General features: G+C 37.8%; 1 protein-coding gene across 2 annotated transcripts in view; it reads left to right on the forward strand.

Moving 5' to 3' along the window:
• Positions 1-15,566, forward strand: part of LOC114665305 (keratin, type I cytoskeletal 15-like) — a 76,490-nt gene extending 60,924 nt beyond the window's left edge. The window contains exons 1-8 of one of the 2 annotated variants that reach the window (XM_028819791.2): positions 11,938-12,452; positions 12,773-12,855; positions 13,898-14,054; positions 14,152-14,313; positions 14,417-14,542; positions 14,679-14,899; positions 15,105-15,145; positions 15,297-15,566. In XM_028819791.2, coding sequence (XP_028675624.1) covers positions 12,114-12,452; positions 12,773-12,855; positions 13,898-14,054; positions 14,152-14,313; positions 14,417-14,542; positions 14,679-14,899; positions 15,105-15,145; positions 15,297-15,397 — 1,230 coding nt within the window. In that variant the 5' untranslated portion in view covers positions 11,938-12,113 and the 3' untranslated portion in view covers positions 15,398-15,566. Of the gene's footprint in view, positions 1-11,937; positions 12,453-12,772; positions 12,856-13,897; positions 14,055-14,151; positions 14,314-14,416; positions 14,543-14,678; positions 14,900-15,104; positions 15,146-15,296 lie in introns of those variants that run through there. The other variant, XM_051918756.1, reaches the window with a different exon arrangement.
• The last annotated feature ends 770 nt before the right edge of the window (positions 15,567-16,336 follow it).

Genomic DNA, 16,336 nt, shown 5'->3' on the forward strand with positions numbered 1-16,336 from the left:
AAGATGGTAAGTTGATTATTTCAAATAAAAATAAAACAAAAACATGAAAATGATATTAAAATAAAAAAAAATAAAACAAAAACATGAAAATGATATTAAGATCCCAGTAACTCTACTATTAGCCTCTTTAGACCGATTGACTAAAATACTGCACACTTGGAAAGGTTTATTGTACTGTAACTTGATCAGACATCATTATATGACCTGCACCAACGTGGGAACAATTCTTTTTACAGGTTAGCATTAGGTTATATCTATGCTACTACAAAAGAAAAAAAAAACTTGCCATTGTATGACATTGTTGTTTATAAAAACTGTCACTTTCATTCATATTCTTATATGTCAGGTACTTACTAGTGCAACCAAACTACACGTCTCCTACTGTGCCATTAAACAAAAAAGTAATGCTGTGAAATAGTGTTAAAGTAAATTTTTTAAATGTGGTAAAAAGATGCATTAAAAGAGGCTAGAAATTCTGTTAACTGTAAAGCTTGACATTAAATTCACAAGATGATTTAGCCTTCCCTTTGAAACACTGTTCAGATGGGTAATTCAAGTGAAGCTCATGCTTATTTAAGACGGCCACTATAAATTCACTTCATGTTTACAAGTGTTGGCAATCCACTTTATGTTTTTATAACATTATTCTCACACAATATCCATAGTGCACACTGTAAACGTAGGAAGTGAAATATTTTCATGAATAATGTGCAAAATATTTGCATTAATAATGTGTGTAAAAATAAAATAAGTAAAAAAAATATATATAACTACATGCATTACTTTTTGCACTGTTGTACCATTAAAAAAATTCCCCAGCTTAAGGACACTGCAAGATTAAGATGGTTACTTACAATCCAATATATCCATCCATCCATCCATTTTCCAACCCGCTGAATCCGAACACAGGGTCACGGGGGTCTGCTGGAGCCAATCCCAGGCAACACAGGGCACGAACCAATCCTGGGCAGGGTGCCAACCCACCGCAAGACACACACTAGGGCCAATTTAGAAGCGCCAATCCACCTAACCAGCATGTCTTTGGACTGTGGGAGGAAACCGGAGTGCCCGGAGGAAACCCACGCAGAGAACATGCAAACGAGGGAGGACCCGGAAAGCGAACCCAGGTCCCCAGGTCTCCCAACTGCGAGGCAGCAGCGCTACCCACTGCGCCACCATGCCGCCCATCAGAAGCTTTCTTTACACTGAATTTTCTCATTGCTTAAGTTTTTTCAGGTGCAGATTCAAAGTTTTAGTTTTCCTTTCACGGATGCTGACTTATCATAAACATGGGTGGAGGGGGGCAAAATTATAGTGTACAACATGGATAATATTCAGTAATAACAATAATAATAATCCTCAAACTGACATAGCATAAGACACACTAACACAGCACAATTAAATCAAATGAGCAAATGGCAGGACTGCAGCTTTACACTACATTATTAAAGGCTGGTTTAATTCAAATTTATAATTATCTCCCAAATGAGCTTACATTAAATCTTGAGTTCAAAACTTGGCAAATATTGTTCTCCATTGTTCATCACTATCTATTACATTCACTTTTGTCACACGAAAAAAATTCTTCATAGTCCATCTCTCACTCTGAGATCATGCTTTAATTGGATAGCTCTATACTGCATTATGTGTAAATGTTAGCAAGGATACAGTAAATATGAATCATGGGTAAATGTTTAAAGATAATCATTATACTTCAATTTCATTAAATAATGTGATCATATTAAGCTTGTTAATTTATTTTAGTAACCTAAACTAAATGTATATATTTACTATGCTTGCTTTGCTCACCAACCCCTCTGGCCTGCAGTACACATCAGCCATTTCGCATCTCTGCTGCTTGTGTTGTGAAGAGGGGGACTGAACGCACCCCAAGGAGATGCGGTCGCTTCTCTGAAACCCACTCTTAAATGGTGATATAATGGGAAACTAATACAGCTTTTTTTACCTCCTCTTTGATCGATCAGCTGCTGGCTTGCTGCTGCTGCTGTGCCACGTGATCTGCATCTCACAAGGTGCTTTGACCATTTCAAAGCCTGTACAGCTGATGTTCTACTCTTTGTCTTTTATTTCCAGCCCCGGGCGTAGTTAAATCTCTTGGCACAAAGTCTTGTCTTGCTGCACGTGAGTTCTTGATATTTTTTAGTTTATAATTTAAAAATGGAATAAGAATCTGAAAATCTAACAAAATCACATTAAAGTTCGATAAATTCTGAAAAGAATGATACCAAACATATATATTTAGGTTTTAAAATAAGCTTGATTTAAAGCGTGACAAAAAACGTCACATAAAATCGTTGCACTTTTAGGCTTAGGAATTTATATACAGAGAGTAAATTAAGCTGCCTTGGTAAGATTATAACTAGACAGCTTCCATTATTATAAACTACCTGCCAGACTGGTAAGTTTAAATAGAGAGCTACAAAATTTTTTATTAGTTTAAGAGGTAATTGAAATATGTGATGCAAATGTTTCTTTTTATGCAGAATAACTTTAACTACAAAGAAAGACTTAAAAAATAAAGCCTGCTAAAGCAGTCCAATTCCTACATGTTTTCTGAAATGGCACCCCTCAATCGTGTATTTTTCTGAAAGTTCTGTAAACAGATATTGCTATAAGTAACCAAGCACCCCCCTAGACATTCTCAAATTGTAAATTCACAGGGTTTTTTTTGTGTCAAAACTGTCCATATTTTGCTTTCCTCAGTGCTGGCTCCTTCCTGGTATCATCACTTTCTTATGTACAGGTCTGGCACTGATCACTGCACTCAAAGCAATTTACAGCTTCGACTAGGGCAGCAAAGAATGCTAGAGCTGGCTCTGGTGAAGTGTACATATATACAGTATGTATAAAAGTAACATACATATGTATGGAAATTAAGGGACAACATCACACACAAATAATAATATCTCAGGGAGAACTAAGACAAAAAGAGGGGCAGAGTGAGTACAAAAGTTACAAATATATATTGTGGAAGTTTAGCCCCCAAACACAGTCAGACAGACCAAAGATGTCCAAAAACACAGACGTTTATTTCCTTCTCTTGCCTTTACACCACCACCACACAATGCATTAACAGCCACTATTGCTCACAGTCCCTTCTTTTCTTTCAACTCTTCTCAACTCTTTTGCCGTCTCTACTCCTCTCCGCTCCATCCTCTTCCTCCCGACCGACTCCTGGCCAACTCCCCAAATGGAGTGAGGTGGCCCCTTTTATAATGCCCTGGATGTGCTCCAGGTGCTCCGTAATGATCTTTCCGCAGCACTTCCTGGTGTGGCGGAAGTGCTGCATGAGCACCCAGAAGCACTCTGGGTGTGCCTGGATTCTCTTCCGGCAGCACGTCTTGGTGTGGTGGAAGTGCTGCAGTCCAGGGCTCTATAATCATCCTCCGGGCACCCCCTGGCAGTGGCCACAGGCTCCAACTGGGTTGAGCTTCTAAGCCTGGGGTCCTCAATCACAGTACTTGAGGACCGTAGTGGCTGCAGGTTTTTGTTCTAACCCGGTTACTTAATTAGAAAGCAATTTTTGCCAATAATTTAATTTCATGGCTTTGTTAGTGCTTTAACTCTGATATGTCAGGTATGCTTTGAAGGCTAAAATGGAGGAGTAATTCTCAGTCCTTTATTTTTTTCTCTTTACTTTCCTTCCAAGTATTTCATTAAACCCAACAGTGCATGATTAATACACACAGGTGTAAATGGTAACAAACTCAATTGTCGAAATGCTGGTCTCTTTTGTCATTTGTATGTTATTGCTAATTAGGAGCCATTAAAATCCAAGAATACAGCTGTTTAAGACTAAAATAAGCAATAAGGGTTCAAAATCTTAACGAGTGAGACAACTAAAGTGAAGCAGAAGTGTTACTTGAGCAATAAGTGCTTCTTATTAAGCAACTGGGATGGAGCAAAAACCTGCAGCCACTGCAGCCCTCCAGGACCGTGATTGAGGACCCCTGTTCTAAGCTCTGATCCCGTGGCCCGGATGAAGACCAGGTCGGCTGCCCTCTCGTGGCCCAGGGAAGGTAGTGTCCCTCTCCTGGTCCTTCCTCCTTCCAGGCATCCCGGTTGGGCAGGATCCAAGGCTGTCCGCCACAATACATAAAAGAAAAGACATAAATATACACATATATATTGAAAATATAAGATCCTGATCACACACAGACTATATATCTGTACAAGTTAGGTTTGAAAGAATAATGCCTCAAAGCAAAACACCAAATATTAACAGAACAGGAAGTCAAGTGTATAACTTGAATCGTGTTTGCTTGCAAATGGCAATATGGTGACACAGAAGAGAGAAGTACTCGTAACTAGATCTACCAATGGCAAAATGCTCATCCATTTAGAGGGAAGAAAACTTTTCTTCAGGGCATTACTGTTGTAGATATACAGTACTTGTTATAATAAACGTTTGTCTTTTAGAACAAGGTATTACTAATAAATAACTCTTTTTCAGCTGTACTTTTTACTTTAATATATCAACATAACAGACATTGTGTTCTTCTTCTCTTCATGCCTTTTCTTTATTTCTTTTACAACAGTGATTTGATTCTAAGCAGGTAATAGTTTTGCTTATAGATGAGTGATATACTCATTACACTTATCTCCTCCAAGTGCAAGTGTAAGAAAGACATATTTTACATTAACGTGAATCATTTAGTTAAATATCTCTTGACAGTTCTAATTATACAGTATAAAGAGTGCTATATAAAATTAAATTGTTCTAATTTCAATAATGCTTGGATGATCTAATGATGATCTCTGTTAAGTTACAGGAGAGCCAAGCTGCACTTATATTAGTGTTTGATGTCTGCTCTTGTATTTATGATGCAGCTACAGGAAGGTTATGCTTGCTGTAACTATTTATGAAACAACTTATAGCTGTCTGGAAACCCGGTACAATAAGTATGTTATCTAATTATTATGTTCATTATTATTTCCTTTAAAATCATCTAAGCCTAATAAGTAATCAAAATTTTGGTTCAAAAATTCTTAATTCTGTCAATTTGTGCCAAGATGCAGCAAAGGCCCTTAACTTTTATGAAATCTAAAATAAAGTATCAAAACTCTTACAAGAGGTGCATTTGTTTTATAATTCATTCAAATGTCTGGAGGAATAAAAAAATTAACTAAAAGAGAAAGACGCCAGCAGTAGGGAGCTGTTAGACCACAAGATAGAGTCCTGCTGTCCTTAGGTTCAAGGCAAATGAGGCAACTGCTGCACTAAACAACTTTTGCTTGCAAAACTAATTACAGTATGTGAGGCCATAAATCAAACATTTTTCATTGACAATAGCTTCTTGTGGTTTGGCAGAGTAATTAGACCATTCCAATGAAGAAAAGGACTTGTGAACCAAATGGAGATGGGGACTGAGAGGTTTCAGGAGAGCAGGGGAAGTGCCTGCATTGAAAAGAGGGCTGAGTGTTAGAGATACGAGTGAGAATGACTCCACAGAACTCCACAGTCTGTATGGGGACGCAGGACTCAAAACATGAGAGGTTTATAGAAATGCTGAAAGATACACTTGTGCTTTCTTAGGATAAGGACAACAGGCTCAGAGAACAGATATGCAGAGAATTTAAAAGTGTCACATTTTTGAGCAGAGGTGTGCCCTTTGTTGTCCCAATTTATTTGAAACGTCAACAGGTCTAGGTACTTTAATTGACAACTGGTGTCATAAATGTATGTTACTTCTAGATCTGGAATTGCCAGACTGGAACTGAGTAAGCCCTCCTGTTCTTCCAGCTTGCAAAAGTAACTTAGATTTTGTGATATATACTAATTTCTTGCCAGTGCCTATTGACATTTTTGATTAAAAGGGAAAGGTGTGTGCAAGCATACAAAAGTAGAATTTCTGAAAGAAAAAAGACAGACAGATATACTGTACTAGCTCAGGAATTTTTTCCCTACAATATACCCTTTCATGATTTTTTAATTACTACGCTATAATGGCTCTGTGGTTACATTGTTATTTTTTTTACTTGCTTTTTTGATAACTATTGCTGAATTTCCTGATGATGCACGTGTTTAGGACTGGTACCTCACAGCTTCAGGGATATGGCTAATAACCCAGCTCTGTTTGTATTATGTTTACACATTCGCCATACTTTCACAGGGGAATTTATAAGAGAATGCAGCCTCCTTCTATATTCCAACCAAGTAAATGTTAGGTTAAATTGTAACTTTAAATGGTTCCATAGGAGTGAGTGTTGGTATATGTAAGAAGGCGCCCTGTGATGGCCTTCAGTTCCATTTTGGGGAGGTTGGTGTCTTGTGTTTGATGTTAGTAGGACAAGCACCATTTCATTTGAGTTCTACAATAGACTAAGCAGTTTCAGAAAATAGATGGATGGGAGATAAGATTAAGGAATTAGAATGATGGAATTCCCACTACAGTAATCCCTCCTCCATCGCGGGGGTTGCGTTCCAGAGCCACCCGCGAAATAGGAAAATCCGCGAAGTAGAAACCATATGTTTATATGGTTATTTTTAGAATGTCATGCTTGGGTCACAGATTTGCTCAGAAACACAGGAGGTTGTAGAGAGACAGGAACGTTATTCAAACACTGCAAACAAACATTTGTCTCTTTTTCAAAAGTTTAAACTGTGCTCCATAACAAGACAGAGATGACAGTTCTGTCTCACAATTAAAAGAATGCAAACATATCTTCCTTTTCAAAGGAGTGCAAAGCAAGCAGTCAAAAAAAAAATCAATAGGGCTTTTTGGCTTTTAAGTATGCGAAGCACCGCCGGTACAAAGCTGTTGAAGGCGGCAGCTCACACCCCCTCTGTCAGGAGCAGGAAGAGACAGAGAGAGCCACAGAAAAACAAATAAAGTCAAAAATCAATACGTGCCCTTTGAGCTTTTAAGTATGCGAAGCACCGTGCAGCCTGTCCTTCAGGAAGCAGCTGCACACAGCCCCCCTGCTCACACCCCCCTACGTCAGTGCAAGAGAGAGAGAGAGAGAGAGAGAGAAAGTAAGTTGGGTAGCTTCTCAGCCATCTGCCAGTAGCGTCCCTTGTATGAAATCAACTGGGCAAACCAACTGAGGAAGCATGTACCAGAAATTAAAAGACCCATTGTCCGCAGAAACCCGCGAAGCAGCGAAAAATCCGCGATATATATTTAAATATGCTTACATATAAAATCCGCGATGGAGTGAAGCCGCGAAAGGCGAAGCGCGATATAGCGAGGGATCACTGTATACCATTTTGCTTGTAAATGCAATGTAAAGTTTTGAAAGTTCCAGTCTAAAGCCTAAATTTTTCCCTGTTTTGATTTGTAAGATATTAATTAGTTTCTTTTACAACAACAACATTTATTTATATAGCACATTTTCATACAAATAATATAGCTCAAAGTACTTTACATGATGAAGAATGAGAAAAAAGACAAAGTAAGAATTAAAATAAGAGAACACCAATTATCATAGAATAAAAGTAAGGTCCGATGGCCAGGGAGGACAGAAAAAACAAAACAAAACTCCAGACGGCTGGAGAAAAAATAAAATCTGCAGGGGTTCTGAGGCCATGAAACCGCCCAGTCCCTTCTGGGCATTCTACCTAACATAAATGATCAGTGCTCATTGTATTCAGGGTTCTCATGGAAGGACTTGATGATGACGGTCACATGGACTTCTGGACTTTAATCCATTAATGTAGGGACATCATGGTGCTTTGATTAGGTGGTGGTGGCGCAGATTGCCACCACAGAAAACCGGAAAAAGAACAGAAGAGAGAGTAGGGGTTAGTACGGATTTTGGAGCCACCATGAATAATAATGATAATTAATTGAATATGCAGAGCATCAGGATTAAACTAAAATGAAGTTATGAGAAAGCCATGTTAAAGTAATGTGTTTTTAGCAGTGTTTTAAAGTGCTCCACCGTATCAACCAGGCAAATTCCTATTGTCAGGGTATTCAAGATTTTAGGTGCATAACAGCAGAAGGCCGCCTCACCACTTCTTTTAAGTTTAGCTCTTGGAATTCTAAGCAGACACTCATTTGAAGATCTAAGGTTCGGATTTGGAGTGTAAGATGAGAGGCATTCCGATATATAAGATGGAGCGAGATTATTTAAGGCTTTGTAAACCATAAGCAGTATTTTAAAGTCAATTCTAAATGGCACAGGTAACCAATGTAGTGACATCAAAACTGGGGTGAAGTGCTCGGATTTTCTTTTCTGAGTTAAGATTCTAACAGCTGCATTCTGCACTCATTGCAATTGATTGATATCTTTTTTTGGTAGTCCTGAGAGGAGTGCGTTACAGTAATCTAGCCGACTGAATTCTAGAAGCGTAGAAGTGGTGTAGAAATATTTGTGATGTTAAGAGTAGAGCTGCTGCAGGCTTAGATTGAGAAGAGCCAGTTGAGATGCTTTGAGCATTTGGTCAAGACATACACAGTTGCAAAGGTATAGCCCATTTACAAAAGACTACAGGCAACACACAGGATATGGGGGACAATTGGGACAATTTCTAGTCCAGTAAATCAGAATCATTTTGGTACCATTGTAACTCCAAAGAAAAATGTAGTATGTAAATAGATTAATGTTACAGATGGAAACAACCTACAAACAAAAAAAATAAGTAAAGCAAATTAACATAAAAACTAAGTAAATTGCAATGCAAAGAAACATGATATTACTAAAGGTAACTGAATAAAAGCAGGGCAGAACCCTTAAGAGGACACCAGCACATTGAAGATCATCTTCAGGCACACAGACATACTAGGACAGGGGTGTCTAACTCCGATCTTGGAGGGCCGCAGTGGCTGCACATTTAATTTCTAACCATTTTCTTAATTAGTGACTAGTTTAAGGTGCTAATTAACTTCTTTTGTTTTAATTTTAGGCGACTTGCTATTTAAGACTCAGATCCCTTAATGGTTTTCTTTTTTACTTTAATTATCAGCCAAACAATAATGAGATACAAAACAAGCCAACACATAACCACATGAGCAGCTAACCTGTGTCCATTATACAATATCTGACAATAAAGAAAGGTGAACGTCACCGTAATGTTGAGCTGCTCAGGTCCACAAAACATTTTGATGGTTCTCTTAGAAAAAAGAAAATCAACTGTTTTGGAAATGTTCAGTGTGGCAGAATGAGAGAACCAGCAAGCCAGAGAGTTAAATAACAAGGCTGGCTTCTAATTAAGAAACTGGTTGGAATGAAAATTTGGAGTTTGAGGTCGTGTCTTAGCTGGTCATCTGCTGGCTCACTTCACATCTCATTTTTGTGTGGCTGCCATTTAAGGAAAAAAGAAGCAATTCAGAGGATTGAATCTTAAAAAAACAAGGCAATTAAAAAGAATGGAAAAGAAGTCAGATAACGGCAGAAATTGGTCACTGACTAAGAAAGTGGCAGGAAGGAAAACTTGCAGCCACTCCAGCCCTCCAGGATAAGAGCTGGACACCCTTGTGCTGGGAACATTAAGAGGAACAAATCCAGCTAATATCATGCATTTGGTCTGCAGTAAGGTCAGGTCAGGTTGGCGAGCATGCACTGGTATAGCATGTTGCCACACCCACCACATGACGAAACAGCTTAGGATTCTGGTTGGAAACCCCCTACACAGAAACGCAGTCCAGTCCCACCCCTCGGAAATGAACCTCTATCTGTAGCAGCCAGGTGTTACGTGGGCATCCCCTTGGCCTGGTCCAGCCACTTGGGTCCTCAACAATGAGGATCCTGTGAGCTGGATCACCCTCGAGGAAATGCGCCACATGGCTGTAATGCCGTAACTGACGCTCCCTCACAATGCAGGTAATGTGCGTCATTCGGGACTCCATGTGCAACTGCTCATTCGATGCAAAGTCAAATCAGCAGTACCCAAGGATTCTCCGAAAGAGACACAGTACCGAAGGAGTTCAGTCTTTGTCTCAGGTCACTGGATAGCGCATGCCATATAGCAAGGGTTAGCTTAGGGTGAGGTAGATACTCCAACCAGTAATTAAAGGAGGACCTAAGAAATATGAGGCAGCAAAACTGTATGCAGCACAATAGTTTAAACAGAGGCAAATACAAGCATAGAAAAGGTATATAAAAGTTACTTCTGGCCATGGTTAGCTCATTCAAGAGCTTATGGAGACCAGCAATGTCTATTTCCACTGACTGCATCATGGCCATCTAGTTCTCATATCTAAAAGCACAGATCTTGGAATCAGAGCTGATGAAGATTAGCCAAGGCCAGATCGACCTGCTTAAACCTAAGAGACACTGTGGCCTCATGAACTATTCAAATCAGACTGTTGTAAGTATGATTCAGACTGTCCATATGACGCTCAAATTGACATCTTGTAGACTTCATCTACTGATATTTGTGTCAAATACACAAAGTACAATATGGTCATACTTGTGAGGAAAATTTGATGTGACTGTACTGGCTGTGGTGAGGTGGGACATCAGCCTGACAATTGGCTGAAATTGACCAAACTAATCCCACAGAAATTGTACTGCAATTACTCAAAAGTAGCACAACATAACATAACTCAGCCATTACCTAAACATAACAATAACCCATTGAATCTGCTGATTATTTGTTTAATAATAAGTGTGTTACCATTCAGAAAACATAGATGAAAAATATATATATATAAATACAGTATACACACATAGGAAAAAAAGCTAAAGGTTATGTCCAGGCAGAAAAGGAAAAAAAGGTTAAAGACACAACATCTCAGCTGTATTACCTTCATCAAGTGTGTATACAGATATATAAATATTATACATATATACCATATAGAAAAATATTATTTTTTATGTATATACACAGGGACATTTTTAAATACATTCTGGGTGTACAATTGTTCTATGATTTAAAATACACACACATGCACTGAAAAAAACATAAAAAATATAAAAAACATGAATATATAAATAAGCACAGCAGATACTAGTATTTAGCAAGCACGTTTTTAGAAAATTAAAATCTGATATATTCAAGTAAAGCATAATCAAATGAATAAAAATGAAAAAATAGGCATTTTCAAACTTAATATATTTATGAATGAAAGCAATTAGGAAGCACAAAGTAAAACAATAAATAATAGGTTTTAAATGTTGCCTACAAAATGCAACACCAAGATCAGAGGTCAGCAAAGCTAATCAATTTAAAATATAATTTTTTTTTTTTTTTTAAATATTTAAATAATTTAATACAGTTAATACAAAGCTGAGAAAATGGAAATCAATTCAAAGTTTATTAAACAGGAACACTCAATCATGTTACTAAAAAGGAAATCATTAAGACAAAAAAACAATTCCTTACTGAGTGAGCTGACATTAGCTTTATAGCCAGATAGCACCTTGATGAGGAAATCATCCTGTCATGAGACGCACACTCAAACAGCAGAGAAGTGCTGGCATAACAAACCAATACGATGCCATAACACCAAATGATGCTTTTATAAAGATAATTCAAGGAGTACAGAATAAACTAATAACATCTGCCAGTAGACCTGACAATTAAACAGTGCAAATTCTGAAAGAGCTACACTCTGACTAACTCATTCATACCTTCTCCAAGGGACAGTGGTCAACAGGGTACCTGTTATCTTTTCTTTTCTTCTCTTTACTACAAAGTGATGTGAAAAGAAGATATCAGTGGTATTTTGCACATTCTCTTGAGACCGTAAAAAACCAAAGGCAAGTAAGAGAAAGTCTGTAATTAACAACACCAACAATAAATTAATTATAATTATAAAGCACCAAAGAGTTCGGGAAGTGCCCTGTGCAGACATACTTACACACACCCTGGTCTGATGAGATTTCTTACACCTGGTCCTTGCAAGTGCCCAAGGGGGAATATCCACTTAGAATGGCCAAGAGTGACAAATAAACAGGAAACAGACACAGCCTCTCCCCATATTCCAGACATGACCAGATGACCCTGCAGGCATTGTGGCTTTCTGCAGACGTGCACACACCTTTTTATTGGTACTTGAGCCCCAATCATGCCCTATAAATTGCATAGTCTCTGGACCATTCTCCACCAGCAGCAGTAGCAGCAGCATCTCTCTTTGAGTGTCCAGCACTGCAGTGTTTACCAGCGAGTCTAACTTACTGTGTATTTGCATCTGTTATCTACAATGTCAATGCAAAGAAAAGCACTGAGTCTACATGGTGCCCCAGCGGTACCCCTCATCGCTAGCACTTCATCTACCAGAGTCTTTACTGGATATGGCAACAGCAACAGTGGACTGTATGGTGCTGCAGTAGGCATTGATGAAGTGTTCAGCATAAACGACAAAGCCACCATGCAGAACCTCAATGACCGCCTTGCTGCTTACTTGGAGAGAGTTCGGTCTCTCGGGCTTGCAAACAACAAGCTGGAACAACAGATCCGGGACTGGTATGCTGCTGCTGCCGATGCAAAGCCCAAGGATTTTGGCCCTCAGGAAAGAGCTGTAGCAGAACTGCGAGCAAAGGTAACTTGGAGAATGACAGATGTAACATCTAGGGAAAGGTAGGGGGGCAGACAGGTAGAGGTCTGAGAGGAGAATGATGCAAAGGAATTATGAGCAAGCTCAAATTCATTAATATTGTTATATAAATTCTAATCAGTCAGCAAGTCCTGTCTGTAAAACACTAAGATATGCTATTGTAACATTTCTCCCATAGTCACCTTGCCACAAAGACTACAGATACACTGCATACCACACTCTCTTTAAATTTAATTCAACTGATACAGCATACTTTGAAATGAACCTTTTCCTACTGTCTCACTCTGCTGTTTTCTCCATTGCAGATCCATGCTACCACCGTGGACAATGCCAAAATTGTCCTGCAGATTGACAATGCCAAGCTAGCAGCTGAAGACTTCAGAGTCAAGTGAGTGCCTAGTTGAATATTGATGGAACTGCTGTTCTTATCATTAAATCAATGTTTATTTTCTACAGTACATTAGGATATTGTTGGCTGATATTGTTCACTGCATGTCGAGAAAATGTGAACTGTGATTAAGGCTTAAACTGTGGTAAGATTGTGGTTAACACATTAAAAGAAAAACTAATCTTAGTTTGACAAGAACAATAAAACTTATTTTTACGATGATATTACAACAAATCTAAAATCAAAGAAATAGAAATGTTTTAGTACAGAAGGCTGCGTTTATGTCAGTCTATGAGAAGCATAACATTAAAATCATAGAACAATTATACAGCCAAAATGAATTTAAACATGTCCATATGTATATACATAAAATATTTTTATATACAGTATAAATGTATAATATTTATATGTACTGTATACACACCTGATGAAGGTTATACAGCTCAGATGCTGTGTCTTTAACATTTTTTGCATTTAATATTCATTTGCTTTTTTTTCTTGTGTGTGTATACTGTATATATATATATATATATATATATATATATATATATATATATATATATATATATATATATATATATATATTATCTATGTTTGCTAAATGGCAGCACACTTATTATTAAACAAATAATCAGCAAATTCTAGGGGTTAGTGTTATGTTTGAGTAATAACTAAGTTATGTTACATTTGAGCAATGCTTGAGTTAGTGCTACTTTTCAGTAATTGCAGTACAATTTCTGTGGGATTAGTTTGGTCAATTTCAGCCAATTGTCAGGCTGATATCCCACCTCACCACAGCCAGTACAGTCACACCAATTTTTGCTCACAAGTATGACCATATTGTACTTTGTGTACTGTATCTGACACAAATATCAGTAGATGAAGTCTACCAGATGTCAATTTGAGCGTCATATGGACAGTCTAAATCACACTTACCACAGTCTGATTTGAATGAGGTCCCAGTGTCTCTTAGGTTTAAGCAGGTCAAACTGGCCTTAGCTAATCTCCATCAGGTCTGATTCCAAGATCTCTGCTTTTTTAGGTATGAGAACGAGATGGCCATGAGGCAGTCAGTGGAAATAGACATAAGTGGTCTCCGTAAGCTGATGGACGAGCTGACCATGGCCAGAAGTGACCTGGAGATGCAAGTTGAAGGGCTCAAGGAAGAGCTGATACATCTCAAAAAGAATCACCAGGAGGTGGGAAAACAAAGATCAGAATTTTTCTGCAACTGAAAGCATGCTAGGCATATACTTTGCATTAAACTTTTCATTCTCATGTTGTCTTATTTTGTAGGAAATGCAAGCTGTGCAAAACTCAATGTCAGGCACAGTTAACGTTGAGGTGGATGCTGCTCCCCAGCAAGACCTGGCCAAGACCTTGGAGGAAATACGATCTCAGTATCGGAGCATAGTGGAAAACAACAGACGTGATATGGAGAACTGGTACAAGGCCAAGGTATAGCAGGTTTACAGCTACAGAGGACATTATATTTTCATTATACATATTTTACTTCAGCAGAATTGCATCAAATAATTAAATGCTTTGCTGTCTGTTTCAGTTTGAAGAATTGGACAACCAGGTATCCAGTGATTCTGATGCCCTGGAGTCCTTAAAGAGTCAGAAATGTGAGCTAAAAAGGACACTACAGGCCCTTGAGATTGAGCTGCAGTCTCAGCACAACTTGGTAAGCACAAGTGTCCTCTTAACAGGAAAGGTGTACACAGATTGGATCACTGAGTATATTTGACTGGTTACTAGAATAAAACTGGTGTACTGCATTATGGAATGATGGTATCATTTGAATTCTCCCTTCTCAACAGAAAGGGGCGCTTGAAAACACGCTATTGGAAACCAAGAGCCGCTATGCATCACAGCTCTCTCAGCTGCAGTTCACCATTAACAAGCTTGAGGCTGAGCTGATGAATCTCAGGCAAGATATGGAGACCCAGAGCAATGAGTATAAGATATTACTGAATGTGAAAATCAGGTTGGAGATGGAGATTGCAGAGTATCGCCGCTTGTTGGATGGAGAGGATACAGGGTGAGTGTACGATGCTTTACTGGGCATCTGAAAATGTAGGGGCTTTGCCTTAGAGCAAGATACCTATAAGCTGTCATTGACCGAACAGTATTCAAAAATATTTATTAAGTTCTGGTTTCACCAAGCAGCAGTGTAGTGAGAGGTGGAATCATAATAACATTTGCACACAGTAACATGATCCTTTTTTTTTATATATTTTATCTAGGAGAAAAGTAGAAGTGCCTAAAATTGAATCTCCACCAAGAGGTATTGATTCTGATACTTTAACATTGGGCTACATTGAAACTTATAATAATTTTGAATAAAAGAAGTAAAGAAATAGATCAGAACAGTTAAATACAAAATGCTTATGTTATCTAGAACGCTTCAGTCTTAATTACTTCATTCCCTCTTGCAGAGCCTATTCGAACAAGAAAGGTGAAAAAACTGGTGGAAGACTTTGTGGATGGAAAAGTTGTCAACACTCACGAAGAAGAGTTTGAAGAGGCGATACGCTAAATTTTCCAAGTGCACCAAAAGTTTTAATGTTGAATAAAATGGTGTAAGTGTATTTTGGTGGTATATCATTTTTGAAAGTGATACCTTGTATGTTTAAGCAAACAATGACAAACATTACATTGCACTAATCTGAACTCTGAATCTTAGCAATAAAAAATCTTTTCTCAAATTTATATGTGTGGTGAGAACTTTATTTATCATCTGGGTCTATAAGTCAAAGCAATTAATTGGTACCTCCTGGGTATTGCCTGCCATTATTTTCAAGTGACAGGCAGTTATTTACTGTTGCAGCTGATGTGTACTCTACTGTATACTGCAACTGTGCAGTGGCACAAGAAAGCAAACAGGCAACTGCTATAATAGACTCTCTAACTCTGTGATTCCCAACGGGGGCAATTTGATTTTTTTTGGGGGGCAACTCGAGAATTTAGCTACGTTAAACAAATTATAAAATGAAAAAACAGAAAGTCACTGTTAAAAATTATAGAAAAAAATAAACAAATAATTTTTATTTTTTACAGAGACATTTATATATTCATATAAACAAAGAAGGGATGGTGAAGAACCCTTTAATTTATGATTTTACAACCAGATTGGGTTTTTCTACTTAGAAATCGTTTTTACCATTAAAATAATATGAATTGTAACAATGATTATAACATTTTGCAATATAACAAAAACATAAAATGATCAAAATATTACAGAAAAAGCTGTCATTAAAGTTGTTTTATATTTATGAATATCACGTCTCTTATATGTTTTCAAAACTGTATTTGCTGAATTTTCATATTATATATTTTTTAAAGACTTTCTTAGTGATTTCTTTGTCAGTACTTCAACTATCCTTTCCCTCTTTTGTTTCCATGTTCTTTGGAAACTTGTTTAGACCAAATTAATGACATTATGGGCTTCCTCCACGTGAGTAGGAGTTCACTTTTT

The sequence above is a fragment of the Erpetoichthys calabaricus genome, chromosome 14 (genome assembly GCF_900747795.2).
Source record: "Erpetoichthys calabaricus chromosome 14, fErpCal1.3, whole genome shotgun sequence".
NCBI classification, from domain to species: Eukaryota; Metazoa; Chordata; class Cladistia; order Polypteriformes; family Polypteridae; genus Erpetoichthys; species Erpetoichthys calabaricus.